The sequence below is a fragment of the Mesocricetus auratus genome, unplaced genomic scaffold (assembly GCF_017639785.1).
Source record: "Mesocricetus auratus isolate SY011 unplaced genomic scaffold, BCM_Maur_2.0 Super-Scaffold_15014, whole genome shotgun sequence".
Classification (NCBI taxonomy): domain Eukaryota; kingdom Metazoa; phylum Chordata; class Mammalia; order Rodentia; family Cricetidae; genus Mesocricetus; species Mesocricetus auratus.
Window position 1 is genome coordinate 71,190,651 of NW_024429186.1, and position 25,800 is coordinate 71,216,450.

The 25,800-nt window shown below is 40.2% G+C and overlaps 1 protein-coding gene across 6 annotated transcripts in view; it reads right to left on the bottom strand.

The window, feature by feature from the left end:
- Pnpla8 (patatin like phospholipase domain containing 8) overlaps window positions 1-24,188 on the bottom strand; it is a 60,190-nt gene extending 36,002 nt beyond the window's left edge. Inside the window, exons 1-6 of one of the 6 annotated variants that reach the window (XM_040743199.1) lie at window positions 24,041-24,173; window positions 23,467-23,670; window positions 15,922-16,024; window positions 5,863-6,981; window positions 5,623-5,772; window positions 309-460 (exon numbers count right to left, since the gene is read on the bottom strand). In XM_040743199.1, coding sequence (XP_040599133.1) covers window positions 309-460; window positions 5,623-5,772; window positions 5,863-6,900 — 1,340 coding nt within the window. In that variant the 5' untranslated portion in view covers window positions 6,901-6,981; window positions 15,922-16,024; window positions 23,467-23,670; window positions 24,041-24,173. Of the gene's footprint in view, window positions 1-308; window positions 461-5,622; window positions 5,773-5,862; window positions 6,982-15,921; window positions 16,025-23,466; window positions 23,898-24,040 lie in introns of those variants that run through there. The other 5 variants (XM_040743197.1, XM_040743200.1, XM_040743195.1 and 2 more) reach the window with 5 other exon arrangements.
- Window positions 24,189-25,800: the final 1,612 nt, after the last annotated feature.

The following is a 25,800-nucleotide window of genomic DNA, read 5'->3' on the forward strand; positions in this document are numbered from 1 at the left end:
AAAATAGCTTTTATATTCATAAATACAAGTGGCTTTATGTTTTACTTTTTAAAATTGATTTTATGGCTGGATGTTGGTGGCAAATGCCTTTAGCCTTTAATTCAAGTACTCAGGAGGCAGGAGCAGGAGGATATCTATGAGTTTGAGGCCCCAATCTGGTCTACAGAGTGAGTTTCAAGACAGCTAGAGCTACACAAAGAATCCCTGTCTAGAAAAATAAAAAAAAAAATTACTTTATGGTAACTATATTAAAATCTCTAAAGCTGAATGAAATCTGTAGTTTTAGAAGCCATTTTTCCTAGCCTTACCTTGTTCCTCCACCATCAATTGTAAGGATTCGAATTCCTCTGCCTTTCACTGGATCCACGTAGCCAATTAGGGCCAGAATTTCTCTAACTGCAGCCTGAAGAGTTTCATCCTTAACTTGCCTAAGTCGTAATAAATACGGAATAATTTTTTCCTACATTGAAAACAAAAGATACTTTGTTACTTATGTCAAACCAAGAAGGAAAGTGTAGCCGGGCGTTGGTGGCTCACGCCTTTAATCCCAGCACTCGGGAGGCAGAGGCAGGCGGATCTCTGTGAGTTCGAGACCAGCCTGGACTACCAAGCGAGTTCCAGGACAGCCTCCAAAGCCACAGAGAAACCCTGTCTCGAAAAACCAAAAAAAAAAAAAAAAAAAAAAAAAAAAAAAGAAGGAAAGTGTAGCTGATTTGGTAGTACACATGTGGAATCCCAACATCCGGGAGACAGAGGCAGGAGAATCTGGAGTTCAAGACCAGGCTGGGCTAAACAGTGACACCCTATAACAACAAAAAGAAAACAAGTATTTTTCGCTGATATGAATAGATCATAAAATCAAAGCATATTTATTACTTTCTCTGTAATTAAAAATGATTATGACATGTTAGTATCAATAACAATTTATCGTATATTTATCCTAATTTGAGGACAAAAAGAGAAAAAAAAGCCTCTGCCTGAATATTTTCTTTAAAGTGCCACATTTGCCAAGTGGTATAACACACTACTATCATACCAGTACTCAGATATCTAAGGCAGGAGGACTGTAAGCTTGAACCCAGCCTGCGCTACAGAATAAGTTTAGGCCAGCCTGAATTACACAGCAAGATTACCTTCAAAATAGAAAACATCCAATATTAAATACAGAAAATATAACTCTCTTAGTACAATTAATAGTAATTTTGACAAAAAATACATAAATGTAAGAGAAAAGCTGAGCTGTGAAATGTTCAATAAATGGAATAATTTTCAAATGCATTACTTGCTTTGTGTCTTGTTCTGGTCAACCAAATCGGACATCCTATCTTTGCTGTTCTGCTTTTTGCCCTAGCTAGTATTGAGCTCCACAGACCCCTACAGGAGTCGAAACAATGTGGAGGATACACAAGCAAATTTCCATTTCCGGTTAGGATGTAAAACTGATTTCAACTTAACATAACTGCAGAAGTAGTTTGCATAGCAGGGGGAAAAATACTAAACTTAAGCCTTCTGAAAAAACAAGATAATGTTTTGTATTTTTGAGTTTGTATGACCCAAGGCATGGTGGTAGTGCAGGAATACAGCCTAAGAACAGGGAAAATTAGGGGTCTTTCCCAAACTCTAATCATCCTTAATTCAGCTCTGTCCTAACAGTGATGGTGCTCCATTTGGTATGTCAGCAGAGGAGCAAAGTAACTCTCTGGGAAAGGGAGTCCAGAACTTACACAACTTTTGGAATTCACAATGCCCAACATACAGAAAAGTCACAAAGTATGTCAAACTGGTATCACATAATCAAAGACCAGTGGTGATTATCCTATTAGGATTACCAATAACACATCACATAGTTATGTGAACTAACAAAATAAGCCTAATCAAAGATTAGAATTTTTAAGCACTGATGAAAAATAATGATCAAATTGATACTTAATTTACCATAAACTATCTTACTGATTCAATGCCATTTTAGCATAATTTTATTCTCCTTTTTGTTTAACTTTAAAATTCATATGGCATATTAAGAGTAGTCAAAGTAGGGGCTGTAGAGCCGGGTAAGAGATTATGATGAGCACTGGCTGCACTTTCCAAGGTCTGGGTTTCAATTCCTGGCACCCATATGGAAGTTCACTACTGTTAACTCCAGCTCCACAGTTCTCAAACCCTCTTCTGGCCTAAACAGGATACCAGATTCATATGTTACCACATACAGATACAGAAAAATATTTTTAAAAAAGGAAGAAAAGCCGGGCAGTGGTGGCGCACGCCTTTAATCCCAGCACTCGGGAGGCAGAGGCAGGCAGATCTCTGTGAGTTCGAGGCCGGGCTGGACCCATAGCCTCCAAAACAATACAGAGAAACCCTGTCTCATAAAAACCAAAAAAAAAAAAAAAAAAAAAAAAAAAAAAAAGGAAGAAAAGCCGGGCGTTGGTGGCGGATCTCTGTGAGTTCCAGGCCAGCCTGGTCTACAAAGTGAGTTCCAGGACAGCCTCCAAAGCTACAGAGAAACCCTGTCTCCAAAAAAAAAAAAAAAAAAAAAAAAAAAAGGAAGAAAAATAATAGCAACTCTAGGAGGCTGGAGAGATGGTTTAGTGGTTAAAAACATGTACTGCTCTTAGAGAAGTCCTGAGTTGGTTACCAGCATCCATATCTGGTGGTTCCCAACCACTTGTGACTTTAGCTCCAGAAATAAACTACTACCCCCCCCAAAAAAAAACATGAACCCATAAATAAATGCCTTATTTATGACAAGACTTTTTTTTTTCAACGAATGGTTGCTTGTTCAGCTGGATATGAACACTAAGCATCACAACATTTACCTTTCACAACTGTTCTCTAGATGAACGATACATACAGGTATGAAAGGCAAAAAAATTCATTTTTATTTTTAAAATTTAATTTTATGTTTTTGAGAACTTCATATGAGTTCTGCATTAACATCATTTCCTCCTCTCCTCCTATGCCCCACCTCCCGAATTCATGACCTTTTCTTCTTTGTTGGTGGTGGTGATGGAGGGAGGGAGGAACGGACGGACGGACGGATGGACGGACAGACAGACAAGACCGTGTAGAACCTACTGAGTCTATTAAGCTTTTGCCTGATTGTACATGTGTCCAGCGCTGCCTGGGTTTGAACAACACATATGGGAGCTCTTCCCTGGAGGAAACTGGTTCTCCCACTGTCAGCAGCCATTGACTACCTGTATTCTTCATCTAGGGGTAGGAGCATGTGGAATTTCCTACACCCACATTACCATTTCCACTAATACTATCATTATGCCTGTCTTCTTCAGGCAGCTCTAGCTGTGAGTTCCCGGGTATATTCTCCATGTCCTGTCCAGAGACACAATCTAAAAACAACTGTCCTGAGTCTCTGCCTGTTGCAATCTTTCCACTACCACTGCTACAATTTTCCTTGCCAAAAAAAAAAAAAAAAAAGCTAGCATTTGCTCTTTTTTTTAAAGATTTAAAAAAAAAGATTGTAACATACAAAGGAACTGTGTCAACCAGTAGAAAAGCTGGTTACCCGCCCCATGGTGGTGCATATCTACAAACCCAGTTCTTGAGAGGCAGAAGGCTGAAGAACATCAGGTCAGCATGAGCTACATAGTAAGTTTAAGGCCTGGTTAAACTTCAGAGTGTGCCTATCTGAAGAATACAAAGAAAAAGAAAGGCTGCTTAAGACAGTGGGAAAAACTGGCAAAAAGAAGTTTAGTTGGCAAAGTCCACAACCAAGCAACACATGATGGAATTTCTTCAGTTCATTGTTTTTAGATTATTATCTAGGGGAAAGGTGACAACTTTCTTCCAACTACCTAGATTTCATTTCCTAACTGATCTGATAGAATTTCTACACCACATTTCCTCTCGATATTGATGGTTACATTTGGGACCAGTTCTCAAATATAAGAGAATCCTCAACAGTTCAACTATTAAGATAACTCCTAACAGACTGAGGCTGAAAACTACCCTGAAATCCATTAACAGTACAAAGACTAAGTTGTGACCTACTGTAATAAATGCAAGCAATGAGGATGAATCATTTCCAACTACCCACCACCACACTTGGAATAAATCCTATCTCTGTACCAACCGAAAGAAAGCAAACACACATGGAGCCCAAACTAAACTTTTCTGCAGACTACAAGTGAGATGTGGGAGAGACTTCTAGGACTGACACTGTTCTGTTCCCGTCTATGCTAACTAAGTCTGTGAACTTCACTTGACACAAATGTATCTACATTATTCTTGAATAAGATGCTGTTAAATCATTCTTTAAAACATATGCTATATTTGAATGCTAGGTCTCTTGTAAAATTCACATTGGAACTTAGTTCCTAGTTCATTAATATTAAAAAGTAGGCTCTCTCAGGAAGGGCTTAGGTCATGAGATCTTGCCCCATGCATGCGGTTAGAGACCTTGAGAATGGGGCCAAAAGGAGATGCTTCCTTGCGAATCAGTCACAAGCTGCAGCATATAGCCAACAACCTCCACCAGACCCCAGACCTGCCGGTACTATTCCCTGGGATTATGAGAAACAGCCTTCTGTTGGATGTAACCCACCCAGGATAAGGTATTTTGCTATAGCAGCTCAGTGAACCAAAACAGTAATTCTATTTTAGATCTCTCCTTTTTGTCTATCTCTGACATAAACACTATCCTTAAAAGCATACATATATTTCAAAATCTTATTTCTAAAAAATACATCTATATACGAAATATAAATCTCAAATTTTAGGAATATGAAATACTGAAGCTATGTATATATATATGTTAGACAATGTAAAACTATTGAAGGGAACATTTTAAAGACATACTTTTAAGCAAGACAGTTATCAGAAGGTAGAAAAAGTATGAAGTAACAATTTTCTGTATGGTAGACTTTTAAAAAAGCACTAACAGGGTTTTAATGAAATGGTAACAATTTCATTATGGTATTTTCAAATTACTAAGCACACAAGTAAATATAGTGTAGACCCAGAGATTCACCTTCCTTGGTCACTTATGAAATCTAAACTTTGTTCACTACTGCACATATAGACTAATGAGGTGAGGAAAGCTAATTGCTTTATTAATTCAATTATTAGTTAAAATTTATGGACTTCAAATATGAAAGAAGCATGGGATGATGAATAAAACTTAGCAATGGCTTTCTTTATGTTTCCTGTCTTTTATTTTGAAAACAGAATCCTGCTATGTAACCACGGCTAGTCTCACACTAATAATGCTCTTGCCTTAGTCTCCCAAACACTGAGATTAAAGGTGTATGATATACCTGGCTATTTCATATTTTGAAAAAGTGATTACATAGTAAAAATACCTGCACTGCAATTAAGAATTTGACAATTATTAAGCAATGCAACTAACATATTTAAACTTATGCTCCATTTTTACACATGCTTAACTCAAAAAGTATAGATATCCAGAATCATAGCAGAATTTATGACACAGATTAAAAGTAATTCATTAGTCTAATGTGTATCATAAAATAATGGGGCAATTATCAACTATACTGCATGATTTAAAACAACAAAATTTTTCAAATGAGAAAGGCTTTGCATTCCCACTTAAAAGGTTTATTAGAATTTTATTTCAAGACAAATATTAAATAAGTTAGAAATTACCTTGACAGCCACTCCTTTTCCTTCAGGAAATTCTAGAAGATGAAAAGTCAGTTCTTCAACCCTAGTAATACAGAGCTTTGGGTCGGTTGTTCTTCTTAAGGCCTGAACTAAGGCTCGAGTTCTGTTATCAATACTCACTCTTGCAATAATCTACAAGGTTATATGAAACATGTGATTAGGAAATAATGTTATCCTATAAATGGTTAATGCTTCTTAGGCTCACACTGAGAAACAACTTGCCTTTTCTCGCTGAAGAGACACTCGCTTTTTCTCCTCTGCCTTCTTGTCTTTGCTGACACCTTGTTCATTTTTATCAGGCTCTTCCTGTCCTTCTGACTGACTCCTTAAGTCAGACTTTAATTTGGGTACGAGTCCACCAATGTAACCGCCGACTAAGGCTTGGACGCCTTCAGTAGGACGAGAAAGGAAGTTGGCAATACTTTGCTTTGCAGACACTGGAAGAACCTCGGACATCTGGCTAGGGCTAGAAGGTTTGTCCCCAGCATCAAGGGGAGATCCTGAGTCTGGTGTGTCTGTCAGGATGTGGGGGCCAGGAGAACTGAATTTCCCTTCTTCAGGGTCTGGTTTGTCCTGAAGATGTTTAACTTCCTTTGTTTGAGACATTTTTTCCTTGCGGTTGAAGTATGAATTAATATGGCTGGCTACAAAGTAAAATGACTCTTCCACTCTGTTTGTTATACTGTATGTGTAATGGAAAATGCTCCGTTTACCTATATCTTCTTCTTTATCTGCAATGTAAGTTTTCTGTTCCACAATAGAATTCTTTTCTGCTGATTTATCACTATAGCTTTTCAGAGATTCAATGGCTTGCTTAACATTGTTTTGTTTTAACCAGCCCCTATCTGATACTTTTCTTAAAAATTGAGAACTTGGCTTAAATTGAGCTAACTGTGAAACCATTTCATTTTGACCGCCAAAAATAGCCTTTGAAACAGAATTCAAAGTACTTTTAATACGGGACATATGAATGTTCACCTTTGTGAGTCCCTTCGGAGCAGAAGTGCTAAGTTTCAAAGCTCCAATATGTAAGCCATGGTTGTTTGGAGAGTGCCAGTGCTTACTACAACATGTTTTACCTTTGCCCCATTGACAGCTTTTCTTACTTGTGTGAAAATCTCTGTGTACATTGATATGGTTCATTCGCCAATAATGTTTACAACAAACAAAATGCAGCTGTTTGCTTCTCTGATTCCCACAAAGACTTCTTGCATTACCGAGGAAGTAAATATATGTATCTAGAGTCAAATTAATAGACATAACTTAAATCATTTATTTTCTGTGACATTCATTTCACTCCTGAATTCTTCATTTAAGAAATCCCATAATTCATGGTCTTACCTGAAATGGTTAAAAAAAAAGATTAATTAGTATTCAAGTTAAAAATCATCGTTGAGTTTATATACATAACTCTGTACCCAAACAACAAACTATTTCAAAAATGATGGAATGAAGCTGGAGAGATGGCAAGGTTCCATTCCCAGACACAGCCTAGCTGTCTACAACCCCAGTTCCAGAAGACTGGATACCCTCTTCCGGCCTTTGTATGTGGTACACAGAAGACATACATGTAACAATAACAATACGCAAAAGTTTTAAAAGATGGAATAGTATATTTCCAATATGGCTGGTAAAATTTAATTTTAAAAATAAGAGAATAAAATTTAGCATTCAGTGCAGGTGTCAGTGAGAAGTTGGGGAGTAGGACATTTAGGAGAAGAAATCAAAGACATGTCCTACTAAGTTTTTGTTTTTTGTTTTTTTTTTTTTTGGTTTCTCTGTATTACTTTGGAGCCTGTCCTGGAACTCGCTCTTTAGACCAGGCTAGCCTCATACTCACAAAGATCCAACTGCCTCTGCCTCCCAAGTGCTGGGATTAAAGACGTGCGCCACCACCGCCCAGCTCTAAGTTTTTCTAATTACACTATTATCTCTTTTATATTATTAAATTCTTGACTAGCTTGAGACATTAGACTTTAAGTGCTCTGAAGACAAGAGTCAGGCCTTTACCTCATCTGTTATGAATCATTTATGGAGTGCTCAACCCACAGAGGACATGATATGAAATGTTACTAAAGAACTTGCAGCTTAGAGCAAGAAATGGCCATGTCAGGACTATCATCTCCCTTATCTAGTAATAACTGCTCATTACAGAGGCTCTCTAATTTCTCTAACGTCTCATTAAATCAAGGGAGATGGGTGATGGCTCAGTGGGTAAGGTGTTTGCTGTGTAAGCATGAGGACCCAAGTTCCACTTTAACTCCCCTGGTGTGGGGGCAGAAGAGACAGGAGAAATCCAGGTGCTCACTAGCCAGCCAGGCTAGCCAGTGGTAAGCAATGATTAGGTGAGAGATCCTGTTCCAAAGAATAGGGTGGGGAGTCACAAAAGATGGCCTCAGATGTTGACTTCTAGCCTGTCCACACATGCACATCACATCAGAAATTATGTGTAGCAGTTTACAAGTGGTCATAACTGCAATAGAGAAAAAGATGTAAATAGGAATAGTCTAAAATGGACAAGAGACATAAATAAGCCATTCACAGAAAAATGTCAGTAAAATCATAAAAAGATTATAAAATAAAAAAGCAACAAATAAAACATATTTTGGGTGGTATATGTCTGCAATCTGAACACTCAGAAGGCTTGGGCAAAGAGGATTACAAATTCAAGACTAGTACGAGCTTCGTGGTGACAAGCAGCTTCAGTTTCAAGATGAGATACTGAACAAAAAAAACAACAACAAAAGCACTATCCTTTTAACTGGTAAAAATGTGGACTGAAGACATACCTCAGGGGTATCTGAGACATACTTCACCTAGTGTACGCAAGAACACAGAATCAATTTCTAGTAATGGGCATGGGGGACGGGTAGCATTTAAGAAAAATACAAGTGCTATCCATTGTTGATAATGGGCTAAGAAAATAGGATACAGAAGTTACTTGACAAAAATCTGATGAAATTTAATTTATTTACTTAGTTTTTTCAAGACAAGATTTTCTCTGTATAGCCCTGCCTCTGCATCCATAGTACAGGGATTAATGTCAAGTGTGTGCCACAACCACCCAAGATCTGAGTACATTTTAAATCGAAGTTAAAGTTTATTAATTTTTTTAATGATGGAGAAAAACCAGACCAACCAAGGAGATGCTATTTCCTGTGAAGAGACCTGAGATGTAAGGAAGTGAGTCAACACAAAACAAAGCTTTAGCCTTAAAGAGAATTAGACAGTTTGTTCTTGAGCCGAATGTGACTGAGTATGGTCTGAGGACATAAGATCCAGGTTGACCACTGTAGGTATGGTTATGTAAGATATTAGTAGTGATAGAGAAAAGAAAGTCATGAATCACAGTATTGAGACCTGGATCCCTACAGAGAACCACAGGAAAACAGAATACCGAACAGCAGGTAAAACTGTAATACAGATTTCAGTGTTTCTTAGAACATTCTTAGCTTTTGGATTCACCTACTGCTGTGGTAAGACATCATGACCAAGGCAACTTATAAAAGAAAGTGCTTAATTTGGGGATTGCAGTATCAGAGGGTTAGTTAAAAGTCCATGGCAAACCAAAGCATGGTGGCAGGAATAGCTAGGAGTTCTGCCTTAGTTAGGATTACTCCTGCTGTGACAAAACACCATGACCAAGAAAAAGGCAACTTGCCTACCTCAGTGACATACTTTAACAAGACCACACCACCTAACCCTCCCCAAACAGTTTCACTAACTAGGGACCAAACATATAAGCCTGTGGAGGCCATTATCATTCAAATCACAAGCTTGTGTCATAAGCAGGCAGCAGAGAGAGCTAACTGGGAGTAGGAAAGGCATTTGAAACTTCAAAGTCTGTCCTCACTAATGTACTTCCTACAACAAGGCCACACCTCTTAATCATTGCCAAACAGTTTCACATACTAGGGATCAAGTATTCAAATATATGAGCCAGTAAAGTGTCGTGCCAGGTTCTTGAAGACCAGAGACTAACCCAAAGAGTCGACACTCTGATGTAAAAGCAAAAGGTTTCTTTTTTGTTGTTGTTCAAGCTGGCCAGCTTGGATCTCACTGCGTGTTGGGGAAATGAGATGCCAACCAGTCAAAAGGAGATGCTTTTAAAGGGGCAGACCATAAGGTTGAAGGCCACAAATTTCAGGGTTTCTATGATTACTTAAGATCATACAAAGTACAGAGTCAAGCAGTAACTATATATTTTAAGCAAGATACATTTGAGTAAGATAAGACAGGACATGAGCTTGCAGGGTTATGGGGTCACAGGGTCTGTCAGTTACAGTTATCCCCTGGGGTGGGGATCTTTACAACTGGCAGAGGACTTCTATGACCAGCAATTAGCAAAGGAAATGTTAACAGGAGTGGTGGACACTCACCTCCCCTTCTCTGAGAGCAGGGCTCAGGTGCCAGCCATGGCACTCCTGATTTAAGGAGTTGAATTTTCCTTTACCATTAGAAATTTCCTTTCTCTATATAGATTTAGGACCCAAGTTTTTAAACTTTTATTAATTTTAATTTTTGGTCCCTCAATAGGAGGTCATTTTCATCAAACCACCACATTCCATCACCACCCCCCAATCAAAGACTTTTGGCCATATCATAATTTGAAATCCATTTAGTCCAACTTCAAAGGTCCCCATAATCTTTCAGTCCAAAGTCTCCTGTGAAACTCAAGGCAATTGTTACCCGTGTAAAATCTAAAGCAAAAAGCAAGTTACATATACTTCCACCATACAATAGCACAGAATAAACATTACCATTCCAAAAGGGGGGAGCAGTGAGGAAATACAAGCCAAAGCAAGACCAAAACTCAGCAGGGCAAACTCCAAATACTAACTATAGCTAAGTTTGATGCCAAAGGGGCTTACATGGCTCTTCTCTTCCAACTTTGCAACACACTTCTCTTCCTTGGGAGGGTCCTGCTCCGTCTATTGCTCTCCTTGGCATATGTCTCATGACTCTGGTATCTCCAGCATCTTGAGGAGGTTTCAAAGCAATAATGCAATCCTGGTTTCACTTTCCTAACTTCACATAGTGGGACTCTCAGGGACTTTTGTCCTCTTGGGGCATCATGCAGACCCTACTCTGTCACATGTTGCCTGGTCTCAACGGTTCTTAACCATGGAAGAAAATTCCACAACCCCTTCACTCATGTGCCCTTCATGACCCTAAAGCCCAACTATCTGGGTGACACTGACACTATGAAGTTTGACTGTCCACATGGGAGGAAGCCTGGTCCCATTGAATCACATTTGCATGATTCCCTTTGTAGTTGCTTTACAGAGGCAGAAATTCCTCAGGCATTTCCTTTCTACAAGTGTGAAGCATAGCTGGGTGCCTACCCTGAGGGCATCCCTCCCTCTATTCCACTTTGGAAGAGACCTTTAACTTTTCCTGTTTCAGCACAAACCTGGGTTCCATTGTTAAATTTCCTGGTGCTCATTTTTGCTTCAAACTATGCATTTTCCATCTATTTCTTTTTCATTATAGATCCTCATAGGAGTGATTACAAGTAACCTTATGACAGAGCCAATATTAGGCAGGCTTGATATCTTCACCAAGGAAAGTAATCCACTGCTTTTCAATTTTGCTTCAGGAAAATTTTCAGCACAAGGGCAGAATGCAACCCCATTTTTCACAAGAGTGCTCGCTAGGCCAGTTGCTAATATTGTTTTCCTCTGAACCTCCTGAGCCAAGCCACCATAATCTACTTGCTGGTGGCACTACTGTATCAAAAGGTTCTACTAGGATGGTCTGTTAAACCCTCCTTACAGCATTTTATTGTATTCCTAATCCAAACTCCCAATCTCTTCCCTGTTCCTCAAAAACAAAAACCAACTAACCAGCCAACAAACAAAAAAAACCCAGTATGATCAGGCCCACCATCAATACCTGACTCCCTGGTAACCAAGTTTGTCTTAGTTACTTTTCTGTTGCTGTGATAAGACACTGTGTCCAAAGCAACTTATAGAAGTTTATTTGGAGCTTATAGTTTGAGAGGGTTAGAAACCATGACTATCAAGATGGAGAGCACGGCAACAGATATACAGGCACGGTGCTGGATCAGTAGCTGAGAGCTTACAATCACTAACACAAGAATCTGTGTCTGATCCACAAACACAAGACAGTGCTAATTAGGAATGGTATAGGTTTTTGAAACCTCAAAGCCAGCCCCAGTGACTATATCCAACAAGACCACACTTCCTAATCCTTTCAAACAGTTCCAGCAACTGGGAACCAAGTATGCAAACACATGACTCAATGGGGGCCATTCTCATTCAAATAACCATTTTAAATGCTTTGGTCAGACATGGGGCTGGGCAATAAATGCCTTTCAAAGAAACTAAAACCAGCCTACTTTTTAGCTTTGATCCTTGAAACATAGTTTTATATCAACTTGACACAAGCTAAATTATTTGAGAGGTGGGTACCTCAATTAAGAAACTGCCCCCATAAAACTGCATTGTAGGCAAGCCTGTGGGGTACTTTAATTAGTAATTTAATGGTAGGCAGTGCTATCCCTGGGCTGGTGGTCCTGGGTTCTGTAAGAAAGCAAGTTGACCAAGTCATGATAAGTAAGCTAGTATGTAGCACCCCTCCATGGCCTCTGCATCGGCCCCTGCTCCAGGTTTCTGCACTTTTTGAGTTCCTGTCCTGACTTCCTTTGATGATGATATTTGGCTTACATGTTGCCCTGGTCATGGTGTTTGAGCCCAGCAACAGAAACTCTTAAGACAATCCTGGATCTGCATAGTCTGTTTACTTTCCTAAAGTTCTATCAATCATTCAACCTCGTACATCTTTAAGGAAGTGGTTTCCTTTTGGGAACTTCAGTTCAGGGTTACCCTTGCAGGCCAACTATTAAGAAAGCTCATTTCTCTTCTACCATCTGATAAAGGTGAGGCTGAGTAAAGAGACAGGAAGTAAGTATTCATGAAATTGTTGGCAAAGCCATTAAGGAATAAATCCTTGGATACATCAAATCTATCAGACACCAGGGTGGAGGTCTGACTTTTTCTTTCTTCTTGTATTTTCTGTATCTGAAATAAATAAAACGATGTGTATATTATATAAACATAAGTAGTTTTATTTTATGTGTATGGATGTTTACCATGTATGTATGCGAACCATGTGCATACCCAGTGCTCATGAAAATCTGACCAAGTAAACAGTAATCAGAAAAACCATCATTAGTAAGAGGACATAACAGCATGACCTTCATTTTATAGTTTGCTAGATCCAAGAATAGCACTGTTTTTGCATTCAGGAAAATATACAAAGGGAATTTTAAGTATATCAGACAATTTTTAAAGCATTACACACAAAAAGCTCCTAACTAATGAGCCATCTCTCCAGTCCCAATTCTATACACAGCCTGAAGGAAATCTTTTGTGTTACATCTTTTAATTGACAAAATCCCTTAGTTTTACCCTACTTTCACTTAGTTCTTTGTATTTTGGCAGCTCACAGAGTAATTTTTTTTGTTTGTTTGTTTGTTTGTTTTTCGAGACAGGATTTCTCTATTGTTTTGGAGGCTATCCTGGCACTAGCTCTGTAGACCAGGCTGGCCTCAAACTCACAGAGATCCTCCTGCTTCTGCCTCCCGAGTCCTGGAATTAAAGGCATGTGCCACCAACGTCTAGCCAGACTAATTAATTTTGAATTTTGAAATTTATATTTAGAAATCCCTTGCAATAATGTATACTTAGCAAAAATGGCTCTAGTCTTTCTTTTTCTTTTTGGTTTTTTGAGACAGGGTTTCTCTTTGTAGCCCTGACTGTCCTGAAATTTGCTCTGTAGACCTAGCTGGCCTCGAATTCATAGAGCTCCTCCTGTCTCTGCCTACTGAGTGCTGGGATCGAATGCGTGTGCCAACACTGCCCAGATAGTCTTTATTTTCTTAAAATGCAGTAATTATTTTGTAAGAAGAAAACTGATATTTTCAAAAAGGTGTAGATCTTACATTGAAAATACTGTCTTTGGCTAAGGACATCAAAAGTTTTCGTCAATTCTGACAATGAAAAGTTTTGTAGAGCCCTTTGTTAGTAGAAGTAACCCAGAAGACTGAATAATAACATTTTGTATAATAGGCCAAATTTTATAAGAAGACTTAAATATTTGTTCACTAAAGTGAATTTCCTAATAATTATGTACTTTAACAGGAATGCCTCCAGTAGGAATAATTCTTCCTCTCAGAATTTTTGTTTCTGCTAAGGATGTAGTTTGCCAGCAAGAGAATGTTTTAGCCCACTGGAAAAACATACAGACTAGTACTAACACATCACCATATCCTTGTGTCACAGTCATTTGGATAAAATATAATTTTTTCAATTTTAATTATCCCATTTGATAAAGGGATAAAATATGAAACCCTTGCTTTCTATGTCATTTTTTTGTAAACCAAAGCATTTTTTAAATAAAAAAGTTAAAAGTTTTAAATTTTCTTATTTAGTGTGTAAGAATGTGTGCATATCAGAGGGCAACGTGAGGGAATTGATTCTTTCCTGCTATTATATATTCTCTGGAGCTCAAACTCAGGTTACCAAGATAGGGGGAAAGTGCTTTATCCACTGAGACATTTTGCTAGCCCATAAGCTATATTTCATATTAGTGTATTTAATATTTACCCAGGGAGCTTTAAATAACATATAAATAAATATAATGAGCATAGACTATATTTGCAGTTTAGCTTTTACAAACTTTTCAATGACATATTTTGGTCTTTTAGGTTTGTTTTTAGGTTAACTATGTTACTTTACAATACAAAAATCCTCCCTTAATATTACAAGTAAAAATGACATACTTTAGGATGATAATTTTACTTTACAATATAAGAATCTTTCCTTAGGGCCGGGCGTTGGTGGCGCACGCCTTTAATCCCAGCACTCGGGAGGCAGAGGCAGGCGGATCTCTGTGAGTTCGAGACCAGCCTGGACTACCAAGCGAGTTCCAGGACAACCTCCAAAGCCACAGAGAAACCCTGTCTCGAAAAAACCAAAAAAAAAAAAAAAAAAAAAAAAAAAAAAGAATCTTTCCTTAATGTTATGAGCTGAAGCAATCAATATACTAAATGAATTTTAAATTTGTTAAAGGAGAGTTAATTCCACATTACACTTAGGATATAACCTAAAGACACATGTTCACACTGTGAAGCTATACAACTCTTAGCTGCTGCAGGTCCCAGGTAAACTTAACTGCTACTTGGATTTTTTTTTTTAGTTCTTTTTTTGTTCTCAGAACAGTTTGAGTTACAGAATGTTACATTCCTGTGGGAGGATAATAAGAACACATAAGGGAGACAAACATATAAAGAGCCAAAAAGTTTTAAATGTTAATTTTGTAACCGCAGTTTTGCATGAAAATGTATTTGACCCTTTGAATAATTGAGGGAACTAGCAAATGGCTACTCTTTCCCAGGAGGGAGAGAATGAATAAAAAGGGTGCAGGTTTGGATTGGAGACTTATTATTATAACCAGTGGTGGCAGGTTGAGCCAAGAACGTTGACATAGACATTAGAAAATCTGAAAACATTTATTTTTACATTCATAGGCTCCTAGCCTTAATCAGAGAAAGTTCTCTTTGCAATGGACAACAGTCCAGAAACTGGTGCAGAGAACAGTGCAATGAACAAAGGTGCTGACAATAAGTGACAGCTGAGTGCTTATCCCTAAACAGGACATTTGTACTACCTACTCTTAGGCTAGACAGAGTAAGAGCCAAAGTCAGGGAGGACTGTGAAGGGCTGTCTTCCAGACAGAGTGCAGCCAACAGTCATGACCTCTGCCTGTAACGGACCTACACTGCTGTGGAATACCCTTCTGTACACGGTGAAAATGTGTTGCTCTCATTGTTGGTAAAAAGCCGACTGCCGATAGCTAGGGAGGATTTTCAGGGCAGACAGAATGCTGGGAAGGAGGGCAGAGTCGGAGGAGTCAGGAGAGAAGCTAGATGAATGTGATGTGTTGAAAAAGGTACCACCATGTGGCAGAGGGTAGATAAGAAATATGGGTTCATTTAAATGTAAGAGTTAGCTAGTAACAAGCAGAAGCTATCAACCGAGCTTTCATAATTAGTAAAAAGTTTCCCTGCCATTTATTTGGGAGTGGCTTCAAGGACACAAGACTGGATACACTAACAGTCAATCAAAGATAATGGGGGCTCTACCTATCCCTGGTGAACTACTGGCTACTGATGGCTTGGAGGGGAGCAGTCCTTGTCTTCAGTTCTATACCCACTAAGTAAAAATGAAAACAAAACAAAACAAAAACAAGACTTACCAATTTAAAAGAAAAAAACTCTTTTCGATAAACTTTCTTCATCGTCAAGGACAAACATGAATTGAAAGTAAGAAGATGGAAAATGATATTCAAGCAAAGGTATCTGAAAGCAAGAAAAGGAAGCTAGTTCATAACTTACAAAGAAGGCTTGATGTCAAAAATTAGTCCTAAGAAAGTTACTCTATAAAAAGGGATAATCCATTAATAGCATGTAGCCAGTGTAATATATATGAGTATATCTTGGTGCACCCAACTTCATAAAAATGGAGAGACACCAATGGTCATAGCAAACAGGTAAGTTCTGATACAATAATGCAGATGACTTTAATATCCTACTCAGAATACTTCAGAACTGGCTCAAATTTACAAAGAAGCTTCAGAATAAAACTTGACCAAAGGTTAAATGTAACATAACTCTGAGGACTATTTCACCCACAACTGTGGAAAAGCATTCTTCATAGCAACCCAAAGAACTTTCTCTAAAACACACCATATTTTAGGTCACAAAGCAAATCCTAACCAACTTTTAAAAATTCTTGTATCTTATCAGATCATAATGGAAGAAACATAGAAATAAACAGCAAGAGAAACATGAAAAATAAACATGGGTATTAGAAAATGTACTTTTCAATTATTAATGGGTCCTTGTAGAAGGGGAAGGTCAACTCATAAAATCAAGTGAAAATGAAAATTCAACTTACCATAACATATAGAATATACCATAAATAAGTTTAAAGAGCACACAGTTATGAACACCCACATTTAGAAATCAGAGTAGAAACAAATAAATAACTTAGCAATATATTTCAAGATCTTGGAAAAACAAGAAGCCAAACTCAAAGTTACCAGGAGAAAAATAATAAAGTCCAGCAACAAAAAGAGCACAAAGGACTGATGGGACAAAGTTGGTTCATTCAAAAGAAAACAGAGGTGATAAGGCCTTAGTCAAAGTAACCAAAAGACAAAGAATATGCAAGTCAATAAAACCAGAGGCAAATAACACCATGTAATATCCCTATTACAGCACATCCCACTAAAATACAGATCATTAAGGAATATTTTGACAAATTATATTCCAATCACTAGGAAAATCTAAAAGAAAATGGATAAATTTCTAGACATTAATGACATAAACCCTAGGAGAGAACAGTCCATGTGAGCTGCCTGGGTGTCAGGGTTTTCCCACGAGAAGGCCAAGAGGAAGTCTGAGTCAAGGTGTAAAGGGACAGCAAAGAAGGCATCTTGTAGGTCCGGAACAGATATGAGACTTCTGCCACACAGACCTTAATTTCTTCTTCTGAGCCCTGATCAAACTGCTGTCTGTTCATGGCTTTAATAACTCTTTTAAGAAACTCTTTACCCTCAATGATCTCTCAGCGTTCCTCTAGAACCCACATCTGAGTGTTTTCAGGGTCCCATTGGAAAACTAAGGGTAACTCCCTTTCTTAAAATCTGGGACCTTAATCATGTATGCAAAACACCCTTGCCAAGCAGCATAACATGCTCACAGGCTCCAAAGCCTGCTTATAACCAGACCCCAGACCCTAGTATGCCCCCCGGAGCTGTGGAACATTCTTTTTGTACACTGTGAAGAAATGTCACTGATTGGTTGAATTAAAAGCGGAATGGCCAAGCCTGGCGTTGGTGGTGCACGCCTTTAATCCCAGCACTTGGGAGGCAGAGGCAGGCGAATCTCTGTGAGTTCGAGGCCAGCCTGGTCTGTAGAGCGAGTTCTAGGACAGCATCCAAAACAATACAGAGAAACCCTGTCTCGAAAAGCCAAAAACAAAAAAAGCTGAATGGCCAATAGCTAGGAAGGATTTCCAGGCACAGGACACTCGGAAGAAGGGGAGAGATGCCAGGGATGCAGAACAAACATGGGCATTACAAAGTATAGTTAACCGAGCCACATAAAAGAACATAGGTTAAAAGATATGGGTTAATTTAAGTTATAAGAACTAGTTAGAAACCAGCGTAAGCTATTGGCCAAGCTTTCAAAATTAAGTAATAAGAGCTAGTAGGACAAGCCTAAACTAAGGCCGGGCTTTCATAATAAGTCTCCATGTCATGTTGTTGTTTGTGAGTTGGCAGCCAATAACAAAGCTTGTACATCCCTTCATGAGAAAAGTCTGTAAGAAACTAAATAAGAAAGGATCAAGCCTCAAAATAATAGTCTACACAACATAAATGTACAGCCAACATCACACTGAATAGGGAAAGTCTACAAGCCTTTCCTCTGAAATTTGGAATGAGAGGATTGTGTCCATCCTCACCTCTCTTATTCAGTATGTTATTTGAAATCTTAGCATAATGAAGTCAACATAAGAAATAAAAGTCAAATTATCATTCTTTATACATGACATATCTTATATGACCTTAAAATCATATTTTAGATGACCTTAAAATCAGCAACAGAAACCCCTTAGCTCTGATATGATAATTCAGCAAAGTAGTGGGATACCAAATGAACCCACAAAGATCGGGAAGAGCCTGCCACCTACACACTCTCACACTTTCTCCTCTTCTTCATCACTCCATGGTGATATATTGTTTATGCCTGTAGATCAGAACGCAAGGCTAGCCACAGCCACAGCAGCCAGGCAGTGGTGGCACACACCTTTAATCCCAGGACTCAGAAGACAAAGGCAAATGGATCTCTGTGAGTTCAAGGTCACCCAGGGCTACATGAGAGCACCACCCAGCACTAGGGAGGTGAAGACTGGAGTGATAAGGCTGGGCAGAAGAACATAGGGTGGGAGGAGATAGGATCTCAGAGAATTGTTGTCTGAGATTTCATGGAGGTGGGATCTCTCCTTTCAGTCTGAGGATTTCATAGAGGTTAAGAGCTAGCGGCTGGCTCTTTTGCTTTTTTCATCTCCACCTTGAATGCCAATATCCATCTCTGGGTTTTTATTATTCATGTTACACCCCTCCACCCCCACCTTTCTCCTAGTACTGGGGACTGAACCTAGGGTTTCTTGCATACTAAGCATACTCTTTCCCACTGAGATACATGCTCAAGCTCTTTTTTATTTGATGGGCTCCTTAAATTGAACAGGATGATCTTGAATTCACTCTGTACCCATGCTAGATTTGAACTTGTAATCCTACTCTCTCAGCTTCCTGGTAGGAAGTTTACAACTTGCACCACTGGTCTACATCAGTGGCTTCCTATGCACCAACAATGAACTTGCTAAGAAAAAAATAGAAAATTAATTCAGTTCACAATAGCCACCAACACCAAAGAAAATACATAGAAGTAAACCAAAGCAGATAATAGACCTCTATAGTAAAAAATACAAAATACTGAAAAGGGAATTAAAACACTGTAAGGTAGAAGGACCGCCTATAGTCATAAAGCAGCACTATCAATATAATTAAAATGCCCGTATTACAAAAAGACAGAGTGATTTAATGCATCCCCAACAAAGTACCAACAATATTCTTTATTAAGTGGAAAAAACTCCTAAAATTCAAGATAGCCAAAGTAATCCTGAGCAAAAGCAGCAATGTTGGCGGCATCACATATTTGATTTTACGATGGACTCTAGAGTTGTAACTACATTACAGTATTAGCACACAACAGACATACCAATAGGTGGAACATAACAAAGGGTCAAGAAGTAAGCCAATGCATCTGGTTCTTGAGAGACTAGAAATACATGGGGTTTTTTTGTTTGTTTGTTTGTTTTTTGAGACAGGGTTTCTCTGTGGCTTTGGAGGCTGTCCTGGAACTCGCTCTGTAGACCTGGCTGGTCTCGAACTCACAGAGATCCGCCTGCCTCTGCCTCCCGAGTGCTGGGATTAAAGGTGTGCGCCACCAACGCCCGGCTAGAAATACATGTTAAATACAACCACTGTAGCAAATTGGAAAACTGGGCCGATGAGATGGCTCCACATTGTAGGCTCACACATGACTTTTAACACGCTTACTGTACAGAGGAAGGATAGAAAAGCCTGTCTGCCTTTCTGGCTCCATCTTCTGAGCTTCATGGGACTTGCAGTGAATGTGATTAAGTTCAGTTGGCATAAAAACTGGCATCTCCCACCACACAGAAATACCTGATAAAGTACATGGAGATAAAAAGTCACGCTGTGGGGCTGGGATGTAGTTCAGCTGACAGAGTACTTCCTTATCTAGCATGTAGAAAGCCCTGGGCTCCAGCTACACGAATCCAGTATGAACAAAAGCCATGCTTAAAAGCAGTACAAGGTAAACCTACAGGCCTGGATCTACAGACTTACTACCATCATAGTGCTGAGACACTATGCAAACGAAAACTGGTTAGAGCTGGTTAATTACACGGAATTTCAGCAGAGACAACTAAAACTCCAATGTGAAGTCACTTCCCAAATGTTGGACAAGGGCAACCACCAATGAACATTAACTCAGAAAGATTACAAAACATGCCATGAAATGAACTATCACCTAGAGAGAGGATCCGCACATACAGCCAACAGGAAAATGTGCAAGCAAGTTTAGAAATAAGACTTAATTTAGAAATTAAGTAAGGCTAAATGTCCAGAGAGAACAGAAAGAATAAATACACTGGAGACACACACAAAAAAAAAAGATGACAAAGACTAAAGGAGACTAAAATGTTGGAAGTGAATCTTTTATACCTATAACCTACTGATAAGGATTGAGAGAGGTTTGGGAATGATGATGTCCTAGACAGTAAAAACAAAAACCTCCTACAGCAAAGTTAAGGGAAATACTTAACACAAGATAACAGTAAGAGGATGACCTATTTACTCGTTCAACTTCAGACAGTTGTAGATCACCACAATTACTAATAGATACACACTAATTAGTTTGTGCTCACAATAAATAGTGTCATGAGTTAAAGCAGAAAAGGAAGGGCACAAAGAATACTAACATATGGGACAGTCACAAGAATTGATACTTTGGCATTTTAGTGGCTCCCTGAATGAAGTGAGGAAATGAGTTCTTGTGAGAATCTTGATTTAAAAAAAAATTCTAGACAGAAGAGAAGCAAGCAGCATTCTGGTGACATAATGAGCTTTTTATATTGAAGGTGCTTGAAGGCATGTGAGATTCACAATGGCCAGTCCAAGACTGAGGCAGAAGAGAGTGAGACAGATCTAGACTATGATTATACAGTCTGCATTGTTTTTTTTTTCCAACAGTCTCTCTCACCAGGTAAAAGCACTTGCCATGCCAACTAGATGATCGGGTTCAATATCTGCAACTCATCGTGGAAAGAAAGATGTAATTCCTGAGATGTCTGCATACCCACATTCACACACACACACAGACACACAGAGAGAGAGAGAGAGAGAGAGAGAGAGAGAGAGAGAGAGAGAACAAAGTGATTTAGAAAGTTTTAAAAATATAATCACCTAATTATGAATATACACCTATCAATTTGGTACCAATATACAGAATAGAAAGCCCCCAAAGTAGAAAGCATTACAGAAAGACGATCTTGTGAGCAAAATGAGACGATAATTATACCTATGAGAAACCACAACTATCAATCAACCATTACCTAACACAGAAATGAGCAACAAGTTCCACTGCTACTGAATCAATGTCAGCATTAGAAAATGTTTGGAGAGGAAATTCAACAAAAGACACAGTAAAAGCAGGGAAGAGAGAAAAAGTGAGGACTGCTAGGAACCGGGACAACAGCAAGGAAGAACCGAGCTGGTTATCAACGCAGTGAAGGTGTAAGCAGCAGAGTGGGAGACAGTTCTCCAGGGAAAGGAGTGGACTTTCAACTAAAGGACAGTAAGGGACTAAAGGAAATGCTAGGTGTAGGTCCAACTGTGGACGAATGAATATACATACAGAGCTGGGCATAGATGGCGCACGCCTTTAATCCCAGCATTCAGGAGGTAGACAGGTGAATCTCTGTGAGTTCGGGGCCAGCCTGATCTACAGAGTGAATGCTAAGACAAGCAGAGTGGTTACAAAGAGAAATCCTGTCTCAACCCTCACACCCCGCCCAAAGAAAAACCCCCAAATATACACATATAGTCATTTAATAATGGCAACTATGCAGTTAAAAAAAAAAGGCAACAAGGGTCTGAATACAGTAATAGAGCAAGAATGAAGAAATGAGCCACATTTTGGATCCAGGAAAAAAAATATATATATATATATATATATATATATATATATATATATATAAGAAAGAGATGGGGCTGCAATGATGACTCAGTGGTTAAGAGTGTGTGTTCTTCTTCCAGAGGGCTAGAGTTCCATTCCCAGAACCGACATCAGGCCGCTATAGCTTCCAGCTCACACCTGTCTGCACTCCCCAAGAGATCCAACACCTTCTTTTGGTATCTAAGACACTTGTACTCATGTTAGCATTAGCTACAAACAGACACATGCATATACACATAACTAAGATAAATATATTTTTTAGAAAGAAAAACAGGATGAGGTGACAAGCACCAGTGGAATAAGGAAAAATTGCCAAGAGAACTCTTAAGCTTTCAAATCAGACACAGAGGGCAAATGTCACTTGTGAACATGAGACCTGCAAAGGGGACATTTGAATATAAAGAAAATTGGCTTTTTCTCTTGGAGTTACAGAATTAAGTAATCATAGGGCACTGAAATAGAAATGCACAGAGACTGCATTTATGTATGAAATAATCTGCACAGTGACAATTGAACCGGTGAAGTCAAGGTCTACCAAAGGATGCCTACAGTATTTGGATGCACAGTACCTAACGACAAAGAACAACGCTTAGCTACAAACACACCCTATATTTTCCTTGACATTTCAGGGTATCCATGGGCCCATTAGTACGACTTTGGTTTCAAAAGTTAAGCTCTTGATTTGGGCAGCACGTTGAGTGGCATCCAAAGTTAGGGACAGGAAGAAAAGGCAAGCCAAAAAGCACTGAAGGAAAAGATGTCTATAAAATTCAGCAATCACCTTTTAAAGCAACGGATACTAAACAGAATAAAATACAGGAAATGCGGAGTGTAGAGTTGGAACTGAGATGAAACAAGAGTATGGCTCTGACCTTTTTACAAAGGTATGTGCCCCAAATGAAGCAACAAATTCCGTCTTTACTGGCTGAGGAAAACAACGCCAAGTACAGGATGTTCTTGTATCAATTTTGCATGTGAACACCTATTAATATGAATTAGTGAAACTGACCCTTTCATTAATCCAACATTACTAATGAGGAGGGCCACTGCTAACAGGATTTTAAAATGAGATGTAGAAATAGAGAAGATAAAAAAAATAGATCAGCAAAAACTGTGAAGTAACATTAGTATATTGAAGGTACAGCTAATATGCACACCCAATTTCACAAAACAGCAACATGGGATTTGATACAATTAACTGCCTCGCTGAAATCATAAGCTTTCAGTTCAGTCTAACATACTTTTATAAAAATCCTCAATTTTTAACATTCTTTATATTTCGTTGTGGTAATACACCATCTTGATTGTCTGAAATATATATAGAATCAGGAATTCAGCTCCAGAATACAACTATTCTTGGAAATTAAAAAAAATGGTACGTTTAAGTGTATTCTATGATAGTCGCTTACGTCAACATCCATCTCTAAGATATTCCTTGGAGTGTCACCGCGTTTCTTTAAAATTATCACTGTCCTGGGCGTGGAAACAGGTTTCTCCCCAAGCATCACGACAGAAAATGACAGGGGCGAGAGACTCTTCAGCCTAATGACTCAGGCAGTTTCTTCATCCTCTAAAAGACGCGTCCATCTGATTCTGCTTAAAGCAGCCGCGGTCTGGGACAGGATCACAGGGGAGCCAAGAGAAAAACTGGAGTAGAAACATCCAGATCCCCCCAAAAGGGGGGTGCGTGCTGCCCGGTCCAGGGCGACGCACAACAAACAGATCAACCGCCGGGTCTCCGGTGAACTGCCAGAAGAACACCCTGCCCAGGACCCGGCGCGCAGCCCGGCGGAGCAGCGAGCGGGGCGGCACCGGCGGCGGGGACCGGAGGCGACTTAACCAAAACACCCGGGGGCCGCGCCTGCGGCCCCGGGGCGACAGGGCCCAGCGGGCCAGCGCCGGGGGGGGGGCCCAGAACCGCCCGGCGGAGCGCCCGCGCCGCGGAAGCCACCCGCCACCCCCCGCCGGCCCTCGGCCACTCACCGGGACGCAGGCAGTCACAGGCGCCACGGCCGCCACTCGCCTCCGGCCGGCGCTGACGTCCGAGTCTGGCTCGGCCTCCGCGCCGCTGCCCCGGACCCAAACAGACGACCGCCAGGCGAGCACCGCCCTCCGCCGCGCCGCGCCCCGCCCCCGGCGGAAATGACGCACCCCTGGGTGGGGTTTTCTGCCTCTTGCCCTCCTAGGCTCGCACGATAGGGCGTGGCTGTGGGAGGGAGCGGGCGGGACGCGGGCCGGAGCTGAGAGAGGCGTGGCGAGCCGGAGGGCGAGCTCTGGGTACGCGGTCCGCTGTCACGGTGGCGGGGAGGTCCGTGGCTTTTAATTTCTCAGTGCTGGAATCTCAGAGCAGAGCATCTGTCTGATGGCTTGCTTGCCGGTCGTCCTCCGTTTACAGCCGCGCGCGCTCTCTGTTGCCCCCGGTTCCCGGGAACTGCTTTAGCTGCAGTCTGGGCGTGAGCAGCCGGGCTGGACCCCTGTGATCTGCAGTGGTGACACCTCCTCTTTGTCTGTTTCTAGCATAGCTACCAGGTCTGTCATGTATTAGCCTGTGGAAGTTAGCGGATACTGCCCCACTCACCGATGGTCCTGTTATCGACACGTCGGGATTCTGACGGGTTTTACATACCAGGGAGGCAAACTACAACCTGCCACAGGTCTAGTGTTAGCTACTTAACTAGAACCTCAGATAGGGTGCTTAGAGTTCACCTTCGAGGGTGGTGGGGTTCTGTAGCTCTGTAACGTGAAGACGATCGCAAAGCCCTTTTTAGAAGGGCTTCACATGTGCTGCCAGGGTCATCTGGGTTTTGTTTTTGGTGTTTTTGTTTGTTTGTTTGTTTGTTTTGGTTTTTCGAGACAGGGTTTCTCTGAGTAGCTTTGGAGCCTGTCCTGGCACTTGCTTTGTAGACCAGGCTGGCCTCGAACTTACAGAGATCCTCCTGCCTCTGCCTCCCGAGTGCTGGGATTAAAGGCATGCGCCACAACCGCCCGGCTCATCGGACTTTTTAATGAAGGAGGACCAGCATGAACGATGTAGTGGGATTATAAACTGGAGGCCTGCCTGGTCGACATAGGGTGACCTTGACACTTCCTACTCCCCTAAAAAAGAAAAGAAAAAATGACAGCATGCTACGCTTTGTGGGAGGAGCACAAAAAGTTTGGTTGTATCCACCCTAGCAATGTGTTAGCTGTTAAATCGCTATACAGTAGTTAAATTTGTACTCCACAATTAAAATTTAAAAGGGCTAGGGAGAAACTTTAGTTCTTGATTTTTTTCATTGTTAAAATATCCTGACACGCGTTGGTGGCGCACGCCTTTAATCCCAGCACTCGGGAGGCAGAGGCAGGCGGATCTCTGTGAGTTCGAGGCCAGCCTGGTCTACAGAGCGAGTTCCAGGACAGCCTCCAAAGCCACAGAGAAACCCTCTCTCGAAAAACCAAAAAAAAAAAATATATATCCTGACACGATTGAAATGGTAAAAAGATTGTTCAGAATTATTACTAGAGTGAGCTATCGGGTCCCCGAGTTCTGACACAACCAAGAGTGGGATTTGGAGCTAATAGGCAAAGGGGACGGTCATTGGCTGGAAGATTATAAACAGGTGACATGATATCAAAGGTAACAGTTCTTGCAGAACAGACTCAGACCCTTGCTGAGGACAGCTGAGAGTGGCCAGTTACCAAGGGTCGGGACTCATTTTACGGGACCTAGATGATTCTTGCTAACACTGGTCTCAGACAGGCCT